Source organism: Leucoraja erinacea, chromosome 11 (genome assembly GCF_028641065.1).
Source record: "Leucoraja erinacea ecotype New England chromosome 11, Leri_hhj_1, whole genome shotgun sequence".
In the NCBI taxonomy this organism is placed as follows: Eukaryota; Metazoa; Chordata; class Chondrichthyes; order Rajiformes; family Rajidae; genus Leucoraja; species Leucoraja erinaceus.
In genome coordinates, this window is record NC_073387.1 from 47,408,119 (window position 1) to 47,425,395 (window position 17,277).

Here is a 17,277-nt window from a genome sequence, read left to right on the forward strand (position 1 = left end):
ATCAAGTTCCTTGAGCTCCTGGATCTCGTGGTCATTCTTCTCAACCGTTCCAAGTGCTTTTTGGTAGTGAAAAGAGTGCCTTCATAGATGCTAACTTTGGTGGACATCAGCAGAGTACAGGAACAGCGGATAATCTGCAGCTCCTATTGATTCCTATCTACATGCTCCAGCAGTGAGACAGTGTCTGAAAAGAACTACCTATATTGGACTCTTTAGGCTTTCAGGATTGATTTTCTTGTCAATGTTTGGTTGCCTGCCTTGATTTGCCACCATATTGCATCTACTAAATAAAGGCATGGAAACTAAAGCGCCATAACAGACCCCATCTCAGTGCAGACCTGTATCGGGTAAGGCCACGTAATTGCTCAATCTTTCTGGCTGCTGTGCTGCATATGACCATCAACAAATTGTCACTGGAGTGAAGTTAATCTGAAGGACAATTGCAAACTTGTTTAGTCAATGTCATCTCTTCTCCAGATCAAGGTTATCCAACTTCAATATCGAGCTATTTAGGGCAGATGCTTCTTGTGCATGCACATAATCAGAGGCCAAGCTCCAAATCATTATCAACCTCGTGACTGAAGTATATGAGGGAAGGTACCTTACTCTTAATATCTGCAAAACAAAGGCCCTTTATTGACCTGTCCTTGCTATACAATACTGCATTCCAAAATAAAGATCCACATGAGATTGTGGAAACCCTAAACCAGTTCCAATATTTAGAAAGTTATCTCTCAGTGAAGGCACTTTGGTGACGCAATCCCCCATCACCTCCTGTTCATGAATATTGCATTTTGCCATCTGATACAAAGAGTGTTTGAAGGCCAAGATTTGAAATCTAGCACAAAACTGTAGTAATCCCTGAACTTCACCATACTGCTGAGTCGGGGACCATTTTCCACACGCACAAGAAAGACGAGCAGCATTGTCTTTGTAAAGTCCTCCAAAATCCAGTGCACTAATGTTAGTGACCTTTCCCCAGCAACAAGCTCCTAATTACACATTGTTGGTTCCAGTGGGCAGCCCATGTGGTTTACCAGCATAAACCAATGGATTCCTCTGAGATCCATCATGGCAAGATATTAACATGTGGACAGAGGAAATAATTCAATGTGCTAAAAACATTGGTGAAAAATTGTAACATCCCCACAGATTACTGGGAATCTCCAACTCGTTCTCGCTGAATTGTCACTGGACCATTCAGAATTGCATTGAGATCCTTGAGTCTATTTGACAACTGCACAAGGAATTCCATAAGTACACAGACCACTTCTCAAACTACAAACCTACCTGCCCATCATGCACCTACCACCTCACCTGTAATGGCGCCTCAGCCTACAGAACTACAAAGGAGATGACTCATCCTTGACCTCGTATGATTGCCTGAAAAGATGATGATGATTGAGAGAGCAATGTGCAAAGTCTCAAGAAAGTTATACCTTTTTTTTATGCTGCTTCAGAGGCAAGAAAACTTTAGAAATATTGTGTAAGTTTTCCAAAGTCCATTCCTTATCGGCTAAAACGTGATCAGTCATGAAATCAACTCTACCTAAATCATAACTTAGGAGTAAGTTATGCACAGATACCCTTTCTAGTGATACGTACATACTTGCTCCATTGACATAGCCTCTACATTAACAGAACTAATAAACCCATGATCATCATTGAGTACCATCTTCATGTAATATAATGAGTAGAAGACTACATTCAATGAATCATGGCACAGTTTGTTTCCTAGAAGTATTTCTAGATATTATCTGGAGAGGTCTGTTTGAATATGAATTAAAACTCAACCCTACCTCAGGCGACTTGAACATGTGCAATTTTTCTTTGTTACGTGACGTTATCCGATCCAACCCTGGGGCTGTTGGAATTACATTGAATAAATGATTTTCTCTGCATCACATTCATCACAATTCATTAAGGGCAGCACAGTGGTGCAGATTGTAGAGCTTCTGCCTCACAACACCAGAGACCTGGGTGCTGATGTTACTTGTCACTACTAAGCTAGATTTATTAAACAAATGCAAACTAATGGGCCACCTGTTGTTTGATAGTTGTGAACACAAAAACTACTGCAGGTAAATCACAAATATTGTAATTGTTTTGTTTTGATTCTCGCCAGAGATGGAGAATCCGGAATCAAGACTCTCTGAGATACATAAATACGTACATCGACTACCAGAGAAGAACAAGACAATGCTGGAAATAACAATAAAACATTTAGCAAAGTAAGATGATGTTTACTGATTTGATTTGTTTGATAGGCTTCTGTCTATTAAGTTTTAACAAATTATATTTTCTTTATATATAGGTGTGCCAAAGGTGATAATATATGAGTACCAAAGGTGATAATATCATAGTAATTGTAACACATTTACTGTGTAGTTTTAACTACCAGGCTATTTCTTCAAACCTCAGGCTGTGTAATTTGTGTAGGCTGGTTGAAAGCAGTTTTGATAATGGTCGTAAATGTTGTAATTGGGTATAAGCTGATAATTTTATGTCCTTTAAAGTCTGTGTTTCACTCAATCATTTTGAAGATAGTAAAAATACCTTGTATAATTATTAATCAATTAATAGTTTGAAAGTTGGGTCATGGATGAAGGTAGACAAAAATGCTGGAGAAACTCAGCGGGTGAGGCAGCATCTATGGATCGAAGGAATAGGCGATGCTTCAGGTCAAGACCCTTCTTCAGACTTCATGGCTGAAGTACATTATCAAAATTCCTTGACTTTGGTACAATTGCCTGTAATATGTACTTTTTGGCATGATTGTGAAAGGTAAAATAATCTGGAACAAAAATTTAGTTAAGCATCTTAAATCAGATGTCTTTTAGTTGATAAATGTGTTGGTCTTAGATAGTATTGTCATTGTAATATTGGCTTTCCGATGAAGCTAGCGGCCATGTTCTTGAGAGGGAATAGTGTACGAGTGCTGCGGAGAGGTTAATATAAAACCGGTTATCTTCTCCAGGCAGTTTTTTTCTGATTGTCAATTTGCAAAGTAACTTTTAAGTGGTTCTGTAATCCCAAACGAGATCACACTATAATCAATTTAGCCTTTGTAATGAATCCAGTGTTCCCTAATTCATCAATCTCATTATATTCAATTAGCATTTTGGATAAGCAGATCTATCCATATTTTACCCCTTCACTCCTGACTTGATTTTGGAAAGATATCTACTGTAAACAATAACTATCGACATTTTAAATATTTCACTGTGATATAATTTCCAGTTGTTGGAGAATTTTTCATTGATCATGATATTCTTTATTGACATCATGCAGCCTATTCCTTTTTTTAATGACACCAATTTAACTTTTTACAGCAGCATCGTTATCAATAGAAACATGCACCATGGTTGAATTACATTGAGAAACCCAGTGAATAGCTATTACTGTTTCTTGTAACATCCTTTAAGCCGTAGTTATTTTGACTTGTCTGTAATTATATAGATCTCGCTAGCTTTATGTAAAATGGCCAGAATTAATAACCTACGCCATGAAGTTGATGCGAGTGATATGGCCATATTCTTAAAATTATTTTTTAAATATGTGAATGTGGAAGATGAGCTGATATTTATTTCTTGGTTTGGAGTAAAGGCAGTAATCCAGAAAAACTTTTTCATCAGCAAGTTAATTCTTTCTTGTCACTTAGCGTGTCCAGTAACCACAAACAAAATCTGATGACCATGGCAAATCTAGGTGTGGTGTTTGGACCAACGTTATTTAGACCACAGGAGGAGACAGTGGCTGCAATCATGGATATCAAGTTTCAGAATATAGTTGTTGAAATGTTAATAGAAAACTATGAAAAGGTAAGCCTTTAAAATAAATTCTCCTGTGTTTTCTGGCATCCAAAGAATCTTAAAATAAAAAAGTGAAAAGAGTTTTTGGCTCATTCAATCTTGATGGATAAGCCAATAGACACCGTGCCCAGTTCTTTCTCTATGGCACTGTCATTTATATCCAGGTATTTATGCAACTCCCTTTTGAAGATGGTTATTAGTTTAGTTTAGAGATACAGAGTGGAAAGAGGCCCTTCGGCCCACTGAGTCCGCGTTGACCAGCGATCACGGCACACTAACACTACCCAACACACATTGTTGGACAATTTACAATTTTACCATGCCAATTAGCCTACAAACCTGTACTTCTTTGGAGTGTAGGAGGAAACCGGAGCACCCGGAGAAAACGCATGCAAGTCACAGGGAGAACTTACAAACTCCATACAGAGGCACTGGTAGTCAGGATCAAACCCAGGTCTCTGGCGCTGTAAGGCAGCAACTCTACCGCTGCGCCACCATGCCACCCCTTACCTCCGTTTGTGGAGCTATTTATTTTAAACCTATGCCCACTCAGCTGTGAATTCTTCAAATACTGCATTTAATTTTTTGTAATTTTACAATTATAATTCATAATTTTAAACATCCGTTTCAAATCCTTTTTTTAAAGCCTTCTTTGGGTACCAACTACCATATCAGTTGACACTCTATATTGAATTTTAATTCTTCTTTCCCTGGAACCATTATAGAAATTATATCTTCTGTATCTTTTTAACATGTGGTCCACAAAATACAAGCAGAGTATGTCCACTATCTTTTTAATAAAATTCCCATTTTTAAAATGAACTGCTTTATCTTATCCTGTCGCCCTCAAGGATATATACAAAAATAACCTAGACGTCACTGTTCTCTTGTGTGCTCTAAAACATTTCCAATTTACCTTGCGCTATCCCTTGTCAACCCTCAAATCATTTCTATTTCAGTGCTATGTGGTTGAAAACTCATTTAAGCTTGAGTAAATTGTGTTTACAACCATTTCCTGATCAAATCACAACAACCATGACATTTAATGAGGCATTTCCTGTTATGAGTCGCCTTTTACAACCCTGAAGCCATTTCTTCATCAGGGATACAGGTGATGATGTTATTCAGGAAGGAACATGATGTGTTATTCCTATGCAATGTTTCACTCCCTCCCCAATCCTAGCCATGCGTTCCCAATTACCTTTGCTGTTGCTTTTGAACACACCCCCCCCTCCTCCCCCTCCCCCCCCTCCCCCCCCCTCCCTCCCCTCCCACCCCTCCCTCCCCTCCCACCCCTACCACCCCCCCCCGCCCGCCCCCGTCTCCACATGTAGTGTAACATTGCAAACCAGAATATACCAACCTCTCCGGGTTCAACAGTACCTCTCACCCGTCAAAATATCTGGGATGATCTCTGATTTCTCTCTTCCTCAAAAGCTGACCTGATTTTTTCCCCACCCCATTCAAGTGCCCCTCAAACTTTTCATCTCCTATGCTCAATCTGTTCCTGTATCTCCCACCTAAGCACATAGATTGTACTGCTGATATAAGTCCAAGAGTCCCACAGTCTTGAAAGTTAACTCATCGCCCTAGTCCAGTTTTGGGGGCTTGCAGAAGTAATTGCAGAATTTTTCAATGTGAAAATATGCAATGGCCGGTCTTGATCTTAGTAGCAATTGAATTTCAATGCAAAATCCAGTGTAATTTTGTTTACTTCATCTGCACTATTTAGGTGCTTGTTCAGGATGCATTAAGGGTGCTTTGGAAATTCAAGGCACTGTTTGATTAACTTTGGTGAATTGCTAACCATTTGACCACAAAACTATTTACTTTCACAATCCATTGTTCTGTTTGGCCTTTATGGAAGTTATCTTACATCAGTTTGAGGTGCAAAACATGTATCATGTTTATCATCTGAAGAAATGCTAAATTTAAAATATATCTAGACAGTACCATACATATTAAGTTTTTTTGCAAACTGTTTGTTTCCTTGATATTATCACCAAATATGTCATCTCTTACATGGTTTGGCTTAATAGGCAAGGCTTAGAAGGTAAATGGAATTAGTATACATGGTCAATATGTTCGGCAGAGACATGGTGGGCAAAGGGCCTGTTTTTGTGCTATCTGCAACTCTAGAACTGCAATATTGTTTACACTGCTGTTAGTATGATCAGTTATTGTCTATCTTCAGAAATTATATCCAAATTTATATGCTTTTAACTGTGTTAAAAAAATATTGAAAGCTGAAGCACAAATGCTACCATTTCATTACAAAAAGTGTAATGTGTAGTAAATATGATAGATTGTATGCAGCTGAAACAGCTGCAGCCTGAACACATATCCAGTGATATCAATACACTAACATGCTGTCTTTAAAACTCTGGAGAAGGTTTTGGTGACCTTTGGTTAGAGTCGTAGGAATCTGACAGGATTTTTATCCCTGAATACTCTCCAGTTAATCCAATTGGAAATGCACAATTAACAATGATGGTCATATTGAATGATGACTGTATTGCCTTGACTGAAAAGTGTTCTGGTTTGGAATACAAAGTTGGCATTTGCAAACGCACAAAAGCTCATTCCAGAAAGTTAATGTGCCAAACAGCTGTAGAGTCTTGTTTCAACGAGGGAGGGGAGAACATTGTTTGTTGGTAAATCTTTAAAGAGGATAGTAGTTTGATTATTGCCTGCATTGAAATTTTGAATGCATGTAAAGATTTATTTCATTCATAGATTTTCCAAATGATACCAGACACTGCAACAGTTCAACCAAATCCATTACTAAATTCTGCACAGAAAAAGGGTACAGAGACTAAAACTGCCTTGTGCAGCCAGAGACCTTTAATGGTGTTTCAGACAATATCAAATGAAAATGGTAAGTTAATGGAATCTATTGTAAGTGCTGTGATAATAGTTCCCAATTTATTTTATCTTAGTTTCTTCAACATAATCTAAATATATCAATTTACAATAGATGTATGCTTTCACATTTATAAAATCAATTTTTTTCTTAAATTTGCACTTTGATTTTCATTACTTCTCTCAGTTTACATCCAGCACTTAGGACAAACTGATATTTATACAATGAAAAAATCCCCCAAATATTCTGCATGAATATCTGCAATATTGCAGGCAAGGAATCAGAAATATATGGTACAACTGTGCTAGATAATGCCCTCTTTCATCAAAGCACGTTTTGTGTGGTTAGAAAATAATTTTGACCACAGTTACATTTCATTTTTGTTCAACTGTAATTAAACAACTGCTTTGTCGATGTCTATGTTTAGCAAATTATAATGAATTGCAGGAAAGTGCTTGAAGGTTACATGGGATGCTGACCGCAAATATTTGAATATTGCTGTTGGTAAATGTTAGCATTCAGCTTCTTTCAAGTTCTGCCTATTACCATTTTCCTCCATGATATTTTCTGCATATACAGCCAAAATACACATCAGTCTTTGAAATGTTTGTGTAGACATTTTATTCACACAGCACCAGTGGATTTTTCACATTATCTGTCCACAAAAGATCTTGATTAAAATGTACTCTTCTAAAAAGATTCAAGCTAAGGAGTTGGTTACTTTCTTTGACCTTTTCCGTAGCCAGGTATTTGTGTGTATCTGTACACTGTGGGTGGCTTGATAGTAATCATGTATAGTCTTTCTGCTGACTAGATAGCACACAATAAAAAACCTCTCCTATACACACGACAATAAACTAAACTAAAGAATAAATTGAAAAATGGCCCAAATGTTTTGTTGCAAATGTAAAACTGGTAAACAGAGACATTTAAAAATAGTTTAAATTGACTTCACTAAAAACACTTAAAAGTATATTGCTTCTTTATATCAATTAAAAACCTTAAAATTCAATGAATTACAGGAATGGAAAAGCTTAACCAAAATTCAACTTTTAAATAAAGATTGGCAATCCTATTCAAGTTAAGGGGGTGTTGCTGTGCCTTGTATACCTGCCATGGCTGGTGTAAATCAAATGAGTAGGTGAAAGGTAGACACAAAATGCTGGAGTAACTCAGCGGGTCAGGCAGCATCTCTGGAGAGAAGGAATGAGTCGGTCCGATGTGTATGAAAGATATGTTTTATAGTGTTAGTGATGGGTAGCCACTGAAAGTAGTATTAGAATACATTGTGGAAAAGAATCATGGCATTTAATATATAGGAATTATATTAAATATATTTCATGCTGGTCAGCAGATGCTAGTTTAAATCGAAGGTGTATACAAAACGTTGGAATAGCTCAGCGGGACAGGCAGCATCTCTGGAGAGAAGGGATGGGTGATGTTTCGGGTCGAGACCCTTCTTCAATCTGATGGAGAAGTGCCTTGACCCGAAACGTCACCATGAGGTACAGGTTATAATGAACATTTTGCTTGTTGCAGCATCGAAAAACATGGAAACATACATAAATTATGCATAAATACCACAAATTTTGGAATACAGTAAAAGGTTCAAAACACAATTAGAAAACATGTCCCACCCTACTGTAAAAGGTGGTCCTTAGTGTTCTTTTGCTGAGGTAGGGATGTGTTGGTCAGTTCAAGAACTTGTTAGTTGTAGGGAAGTAGTTGTTCCGGTGTTGCGATGGGTGGGCCTGGCACAGATGCCACGCAATGTGCCAGTCAGCTGGACATTGCTGCATCATCTGTCGTTCGTGAAAAGGTTATGAGGACCAACACCTTTGACCACAAGTCGATCAGGCAGTGGTCAGCACGGAACGTCCTGCAGGCACTGCAGGGAAATGACTCCATGGATCCTGTGGCGTGGTACCCAGAGCAGACTGCCCAGTTTGTCTGGCGAAATGCCTCATCGCCAGAACTCACCAACAAGCACCAAGACCTGGCTTGGCTGGCGGTGAAGGGAGCCCTCCCAGTCAGATCCATCCTGCACCGTCGGAACCTCACTACCAGCGCACGCTGCCCTCTGGACTGCTGCTATGGAGCAGAGATGGTTGCTCACCTCTTTGCAGAGTGTGGATTTGCAAAGAAAGTCTGGAGAGGTTTGCAAGGGTCCCTGTCATGATTTATTCCGAGCAGCTCTGTCCCAGAGGACTCTGTGATTTACGGACTGTTCCCAGGGACGTATTCAGAGACTGACACCGAGTGCTGCTGGAAGGTCATCAACTCGGTGAAAGACGCTCTTTCATCTGCCTGAGCTTTGTTGACCTCCCAGCGGAGCGAGATGTTTCGTTGTCTTCTGGCCCGCTGCAGACTGCAGGAGTACATGCTGAGGGATGCACTGAAGCTTGGTGCAACCAACGCCAAGGCTCTGGGGAAGGACCATAGTCTAGGGTCCTTCAGCTGCTGGACATGGGGGGCATGGTGTGGTGGAGACTCCCCTCAAAATAAGGGAAGGGATTCCACGCCAGTGGGCCACATGAGTGGCTCGGGTGGGGGAGAAATTTGTGAAATTTGGGTAATGTGTGTAAACAGTATTTAATGTTTGTATAGCCTCCGAGAATGTCGAATGAATTTTTTGCACGGTTCCTGTATTGTATATATTTATTACTTGAATAAAGTCTATTTTGAAATTTAAAAAAAGTTGTTCCTGAACCAGGTGGTGTGGAACTTCAAGCTTCTAGCTTCAAAATTCAAGGAATTTTAATCTGCTAACTCTCCACCGCTGACCCACCAATGAAATCTGGCACATGGTCTGCCGACTTCCCCTTTCTGAATTCTTGTAACTTATGAGTTCCATTATGTAAAATAGGTTTCACATTTTTAGGATTTCTAAAACATTTCATGGCCAATTGATTTCTTTGTGACTTGGAATTATTTGTTAACGAAAACAAAAAAAAACTTGCAGGTACTTGAAATCTGAAATAAAATCAGAGAATGCAGGATTTAGCATTTTAGGTTAAAGACGCTTTGTCAGAACATGCTAAGCATGTATTCACAGAGTAAGAGAGAGCATCAATTTAGCATCACATTTGAAAGACGGCACTTCCAATAAAACAGTATACCATGAGAGATCCACTGACAATCCACATTATGTACTCGAATCCCATCATCACCAGCTTCAGGTTCAGTACCAGCTTTTCTTAAAGTGTTTGAAATAAAAGTCCAATTAATTTTATATTTTTTAAATAGATTGTAAAATATAAAATTGCACATCTTTGTTCAAATGGAACCAGGTACCCTAACTTTTTCATATTCTATTTATTCATTTATCAAGTGCTTGGGAATTGGATGCTAACTTCTTTAATATATTCTGAGTGTTTACAATACCTTATGAAAGCCAAGAGTACATTTCATATTTAATTGGATTTGTAATTGCCAATCCCTAAGAAAACAAGGACAGAAATCTCTGGGGCATGCATATGATTTCAGATTTATTGTTTGGAAATAAACCAATCTTACAATTTTCGGAATCAAGCATTAGTTTTTTGCTTCTATATTCACCTGTACGTGCCAATATTTGCTTGTTTTCAAATATCACTGTCTAATAACTTTCCAATCAAGAGGAGCTTTGTCGCTCCTGTTCCTACAGACCCCATTAAAATTCACCTTCACCTCCAGGGACCTCCTTTCTCATCTCTTTCTTCAAGTCTCTGCCCCACTAGTCCAAGGTTTAATCATTCATCCCTCAGTTACCTGCATGACCTGTCTTCTGCACAGATAGGAAATGATGGAGGAACTCTGCTGAGAACAATGCTATAAGCCTTACATGCTGTAAAATAACCAAACCCTGTGGATTATCCTGTGAGCCAAACTAAGAGACGCTGTAATTTAACTTGGCCTGTGAACGATGGCTTGGTCCTCCCTGTTCTTGCATGCTGGTTCTCAAATCGCCCAGTATAGTCATTAAATGCATTATGATTGCTGTTTAATTCTCAAACAACTAGCAGCCCTTTATATAAAGATTTTCTTTATGGTGTTAATAGAATTTTAATTTACTTTGTTATTGTACCCTAGTTTTAATGGCCTGTTATTGCCATTATTTTCAATATTGCACAAAAGCCTCCCTTAACTACCTTTCACTACTATAAAGATGATATTCATTTAATCTTTAATCGAATTCTTACACTTGAAACCAACAGCTTTGCTTTGCTTTTTGTCTGTAAATGTCAACAGTTTCATAATGACTATTGGCTCACTGTGTATTACCTCAAATTGCAGTAAAACACCATTGTGAGATGAAATTATTAATATACTTAGTTAAAAATATTTTTTTTAAGTGCAGGGACTTGGGTTCCAGATCAGCAAATTTGCTGGACAGTTAGGCGTTATTCATATTAATAACCACATTTTTTTTTTAATGTGTTACGAAGTATAATGAGCTTCCCAGTTAGGGGAGTGGGACAACCAGGGCTCTAGAGGCCACAGAGAGTTGAGAGGGAGCAGACAAACGGGACCCCTGCCAAGTCAGAAGGCAGCATGACAAACATTAACTAATGGGCTAGACACTAAACACTGTTGGGATTTCTAAATGGCCAAATAGCAGATTATTGACGTTTTACGATACCATTATTAAATAATTTTAAAGGTTTAACTTTGATCTGCTAGATTTTGCATTTGGGGATTGCGTCTAAACAGTAACAACCAAACTAATTAATTTCTGTTGAACAAACTCCATCCTGATCAACTTGTTCCTTAATATTTTTTGCTGTTGCATTACTTGTCCATGAAGGGTTTGCAGATTTTGTGATAGTCATAGAGTCATAGAGTGATACAGTGTGGAAACAGGCCCTTCAGCCCAACTCGCCCACACCGGCCAACAATGTCCCAGCTACAATAGTCCCACTTGCCTGCACTTGGTACATAGTTATGCAATCTCAACCTGTTTAGTCATTACTGCATCATTTTGCATGTAATAAATGTTCAGGGTACGTAGGTAAATGGTTAATGATATCACTTGTTTGACCGTTGCCATATAAGAGTTGACTCAGTTGTCTAAAATCTGCCCTCTTTTATCCTGTTCTACTTCATCACTGCAGCAAAAGCCTCAAACTTAAATCTGAAAAAATATCTTCAGAAAAGTATTACTTTACAATATTTCACAGGTGTCACTAATCTATTTGTAATGGAGCTGGTAGATATTAAAGCCCTTTTTGTGTCTAACTCTAAAAGGATTTCCTGTGTAGCTCGATTTCATCCGTTCAGTGGCGTATCTTCATTTGTGCAACTGAGGTAGAACTTAAAACATTCTATTTGGGAGATTACTCTTTTCTTGAAATGTAGATTGAACTGAATGATAGATAATCTGCCAGAACTTGAATCAGGCCAATTGTTAGTTCCCACGGTTTCATGAGCTTTCGAGTCTGAGCTCTCCTGTTTAGATCTCAGTTGATTCTGAAAGACCTTGCTCATTATAGAATTCTGGATTATCCTTTGTTGTTACATTTAGTCTTAGCAGATATACTGCAAGTCAGCTTTGGATTACTTTAAGTTAGTATTAGAAAGAGTGCAGAGGAGATTCACCAAGACGTTGCCTGGAATGGAGAGCTTTAGTTACAAGTAGAGATTGGAGAGGCTGCATTTGTTTTCCTTGGAGTGTAGAATTGTGCTATTTTGTGGTAGTGTCAACAATATTTTGCAGTTGCTGAAACTGAAGCATCGTGGCCCTGTTCCTCCAAAGAGTGTATTGCTGCAGACTTTCTAGAGGAAACTTTGTAAACAATCACTAACAATGTGAATTTTGTTGTTTTCCATACTGTTCTCACTGTAAAATAAAAAATAATAATTAGGTATAATTGGGTCTTTGGGGTATTTGAAGTAAAAATTACTTCTGTTCAGTCACTGAGCCTATTTTTTAAATGTGCATCGAGTCTATTTCACGTAATGTGTTTCAGAATTAATAATTTACCTTTTGGATAAAAATCACCATTTTAAAAAAACTTGTTAAATTTGACAAAGTTTATGTTTGACTCACCACTGTAATTAAAATAAATCTGGAATAATGTCAGTAAAGGTGAGACTGAGAAACAGCACCTCGTCCTCTGTCTTGACATTTTGCTGCCCTCAGGACTTAGGATTGAATTCAGCAGTTTCTGATAACCAGTCGTGATGTAAGGTTCTGATATAACATTAGCTCAGTTTTTACTCTCCACTCATTCTGCCTGATTTGATGGGTATTTTTGTACCTTTCTCAGTTGTTTCAGATTTCAAACAACTGCTGTGGGTTCCATCTCAACATGTTCATTTGTTTTGTTAATGTCTAACTACTCTCATCAGACAATTTTGGTCTCCACCACATTACAGACTTTTCCTTTCTCTCCAACCTCTACTTCGCACCTTAAAATATTCTAATTTTTCCAGTTTTGAAAAAAAAAACACCGAAATCTTAAATCACATTTTGCTCTACAGATGCTGTCTGACCTACTGAACATTTCTAGCATTTTCTGTTTTTGTTTAAGAGAAAAACAAATGGTTAACCACATAGACTTTGGTGTACTTTGCACTTTGTGAAAGCCCTGCCCTCACTGGAATTTGACTTTGATGGAATTGTCTGCATGTTGTGTGACTCTTCAACAGCAAAGGAAGTAATGCCACATTCAACTTTAATCCTATCATCAGTGTTTTTGTGCTCTTCCATTCAGCTGCAAAATCTGGAGCTTGCCACTCCTTGAGTTGCCAATGTCTGTGAGTCTATGTCATAGGTCAAGTTTCTCTTTTCTACAGTTTCCTTTATTTTTAAGATTTTGTGTAATTTATCTTTTACAAATCTGTTTTTGTATGTAGTCTATGTGCCTGTAATACTGCCGTAAGCTAGATTTTCTTTGTACTTGCACCTCACTTTACTTATACCTATGACAATCAACTTGCCTTGATATGAGTTGAACTTTGCCTCGATATTAAATCTGAAGTTACAGTGAATGCCAGAATTAAAAAGGAAGCAGACATCAGTTCTATTGGTGCAAAATGTTAATTGTTTGGAGGTATTTCCACAGCAAAATGGCAGCTTGTACACAGTTTCTTTAGGCATCTGCCACTCATTTGTTTTAAACTGGCTGCTACAAAAGAGAAGAGACAATCACATGGTCAAATATTTATTTTCCCTTTTCAACTACACCTGAATTTTTTTTGACTCCTATATTACACTATGGTCATAATTTATGTGGAGAACATGTGAAATCTTGTCTTGAGCCTCTAATTAATTACCGATTTTAGAATTTTAATATGCAGCTACTTAGTAGTAGTATAAGGAACATAAATGTAGCAAAGTAGATATATGGTGTTTGGAGTGGCAATAATCTCTTAAATCTGGATTTGAAATAAGAACCACCTTTTACTGTCTCCATATCTTCTTGCAGAGTACATCTGATTTGCTCGCTAAAAGGCAGTTGTGCTGATATGATTCTATTTTTTGAAGCCATTTTGAATGTTCAAATAGTAAAATAAATCATTAAAGTGCACTATCTGTACGCTGAATACATTGGGCATTGTAAGAGTAGAGTTGGGTGATTTAAATGTTTAATATTGAAATCAAAATGAAAATAGTTTGATTTAATTTGGCAGATGAGCTGTTCAAAAATAGTAATTAAAGACTATGCAACCTCTGGTATTTGAGAAATGTGTCATATTTAAACAAAGGTATATTTATCTTAACAGAAAAGCAGAACAGCATTGCAATTTCCAGTAATGTGTCGGTGTTTGTTCCAACTGTGAATGCCACTCTTAAAACCAATCGACAAAGTGTACATAGTCTTGGATCTGGTGACGCTGAAGTGTGCACAATGCAACTAGATCGACCAAATTCTTTGTAAGTACTGCAGATGTCATATTTCCCTTTGTATGTAGTAATATCTATTGATTGAGAGAACAATCATGTTTTTTTTGGTTAAAAGTAAATAGTTTACTGCACATATTTTACTGGTCATGTCATTTTTGTTAATAGCTAGCTGCTGGACCCGGCATTGTTCAGATTATTTTGCTTGCAGTATTTGCCTTAATTTCCATACAATCAGCTTTTATAACATTCATTGCAAAATCAAACTTGTATATATAATCGCAGGTTTAAAATTATGTAGTTTAACTAAAGTTACCAATAAAAACATTAACACTGCAATTAAATAAGTATACATAAATTGATTTGATATAGTTCTCTTTAGGTATATACCTATAGATAATGTGTCAATGTACTTGATCTCACTGTTGAAGTGGTTCAGAATATGCTATACTTCTTTCTTTTGAATTTGGTGTAAACATTATCCTAACTCTGGAGCAACCAACATATAACTGTTTGCGGAAAAAGGTCCAAAGTCTAAACTTTTAGAGATTGTCCTTATGCCTTGTTAAGGCTCATAGCAAATCTAAGTTGTGTCAGAATGCTCGTCACTTGAATTGAAAAGGTAGATGTTGGGATAATTGGTATCCAAGAAATGAGGACATTTTCTCCAATAGTATTACCAGTTATTATTGTAATGTCTGAACTCATAATCTTATGCCATTGCATGGGATTGGCGATTGAAATTTCGAGTAGTATTATTGTAGTTCCTTCTTTTACTTTAAGATTTATGTGATGGCACAACAGATGGTAAGTGGTTAAAAATTCTACAGAAATATGAACAGCCTCATCAATGTCTGCCACTTGTCAATAGGTTTATATTGTGCAGACTGGGAAGCATCAAATGAGGGTATTTATGGCCTGCACAGCATCATTTTTTTTGGGTGCTAAAATCGCTTCTTTACACAACCATAGGTAATTCAAATAGCATTGAGTGACGTTTGGGAAAACAGTTTACATCAGATCATGAAATTATGTAACAATTCGACCCAGGGTTTAGTCAAAAGCATTTATGTTGAGTGTGTTTAATTTCCTCATTTCCTAATTTGAATAAAGTGAAAGCAAACTCCCTTACAGATGGATCACCTATTAAATGTGTTTGCATATTGGTTTTCAATGTGATATGATGCTTTAATGTAGGCTTTCAATTTATCTGCTTTAGTATATCTTGGAATAACTGATAGCATTTAATGAAAGTCTCTAGCTAGCACACGAGTAACACCTCCCATTAATTGATTATGATGCCTCAGATCTTGCAATTTCTGATCTAAAACATCAGTGGTTGCTTTGTGATCCACTCTGCATTTATCCCAGACAATAAGCATGCACCCTTTGGGAGTTTTTTAATTTGTATTTGCCCAACCAATGTCACATATTGGAGTCTTCATATTTGTCAAATGTAAAGAGTTTTAATGCGATATTTGCTGTTTTTCCCTGTCAAAAGTGTTGAAATTATGCCTGACAATATCATGCCCGACAATGCAATGCCAGGGCAATCATAATATGTCTTGGAACTTGAGACAAAAGTAGATTAATAAGAATAGTTTTCCCATTTACACCAGAAGCATTCAAGAATAATGATTCCTTGGCCAGTGAAAACAATATCTGCTGCATTTCTTTGGTATCTCGCCCTTGGGTATGTTTGTCTAACTTGTTTAGGTTGCAACTGATTTCCTGTTGAAACTTGGTGCACCAATTTTATTTTTATTTTTTTGTGGTTCATTTTTTGTTTTGCCCAGTTTAAAATACTTTGATAAATGTAACAAGGGATAATATACTTATTGACTTGATGCTTAGCTTAGTTGCTTATGCAATGTGGGAAGTATAGCTTTGTAAATCAACCAATATTTAGATCTATTTGAAGTCAAAGAAATGAATATCGGGCAATGCATCCAATAAACTTTATTATTACGGACTTGAGGTCCATCCAACAATGATTCACTACGATTGTCTATTTTGCATTACTACCTATGACAAATTTGCACCTCATTTACTTAATTTGTGCTAATTTCTGTTTCAGTTCTTCACATTTGTATTAGCTGCTGAAGAACACCAAATGATTGTAGTGAAGATTTTCTCTTACTATTTATCACCTTCATCTGTATTCACAGATGAAATTTGAATACGGGGTTGGGAAAATATTTCTATATGTTATAAAAAGAACAAATTCCAAATGTTATTTTTAGGCATTATCACCCAGTAGCACTCCTCTGGAAACTTGCCGGTAAATAAAACCATCTGGTATTTGCACGATCTGATGCAAACTAGTGATGGACCATAAGCCCGACCTGTTTACATTTATTCCTACTAGTTTATAAATTGGTTGTTTGTTCTTCCCAGGGCTCTGTGGTCAGGCTATGCAACTTTGGCAGCTCGATTCAGAAAAAGGTGAAAAGAGAGTGATGCATGTTACAGGTTCCTTGCATAGTGTTGCACGTACAAAACATCTTTCAAATTCGAATGTTACCCTTTTGGCAAGGAGGAGAATGAAAACTGCTTATTAATTTACAGCTGTTTCATAAAGTAACATTAATCCTGTGCAGTCTGCTTGTGTTGGAGAAAGGGAAGAGGAACAAATTTACCGTGTCCTGCAACTCTGAGCCATTGACGTATCCATATTATTTAATCTGTATGAACCAGTAATACATTACGGGTTAGCCCAACAGATTGATACCTCCCCATTATTTCTACTTTTTTACATTCTTACATCCGTCATTTGT

General features: G+C 37.3%; 1 protein-coding gene across 1 annotated transcript in view; it reads left to right on the forward strand.

Moving 5' to 3' along the window:
• The window catches only part of LOC129701769 (rho GTPase-activating protein 26-like), a 140,573-nt gene that overhangs the window by 90,670 nt on the left and 32,626 nt on the right, over nt 1-17,277 (forward strand). Inside the window, 4 exon segments of the mRNA XM_055643194.1 lie at nt 2,126-2,231; nt 3,662-3,821; nt 6,549-6,690; nt 14,383-14,533. Coding sequence (XP_055499169.1) covers nt 2,126-2,231; nt 3,662-3,821; nt 6,549-6,690; nt 14,383-14,533 — 559 coding nt within the window.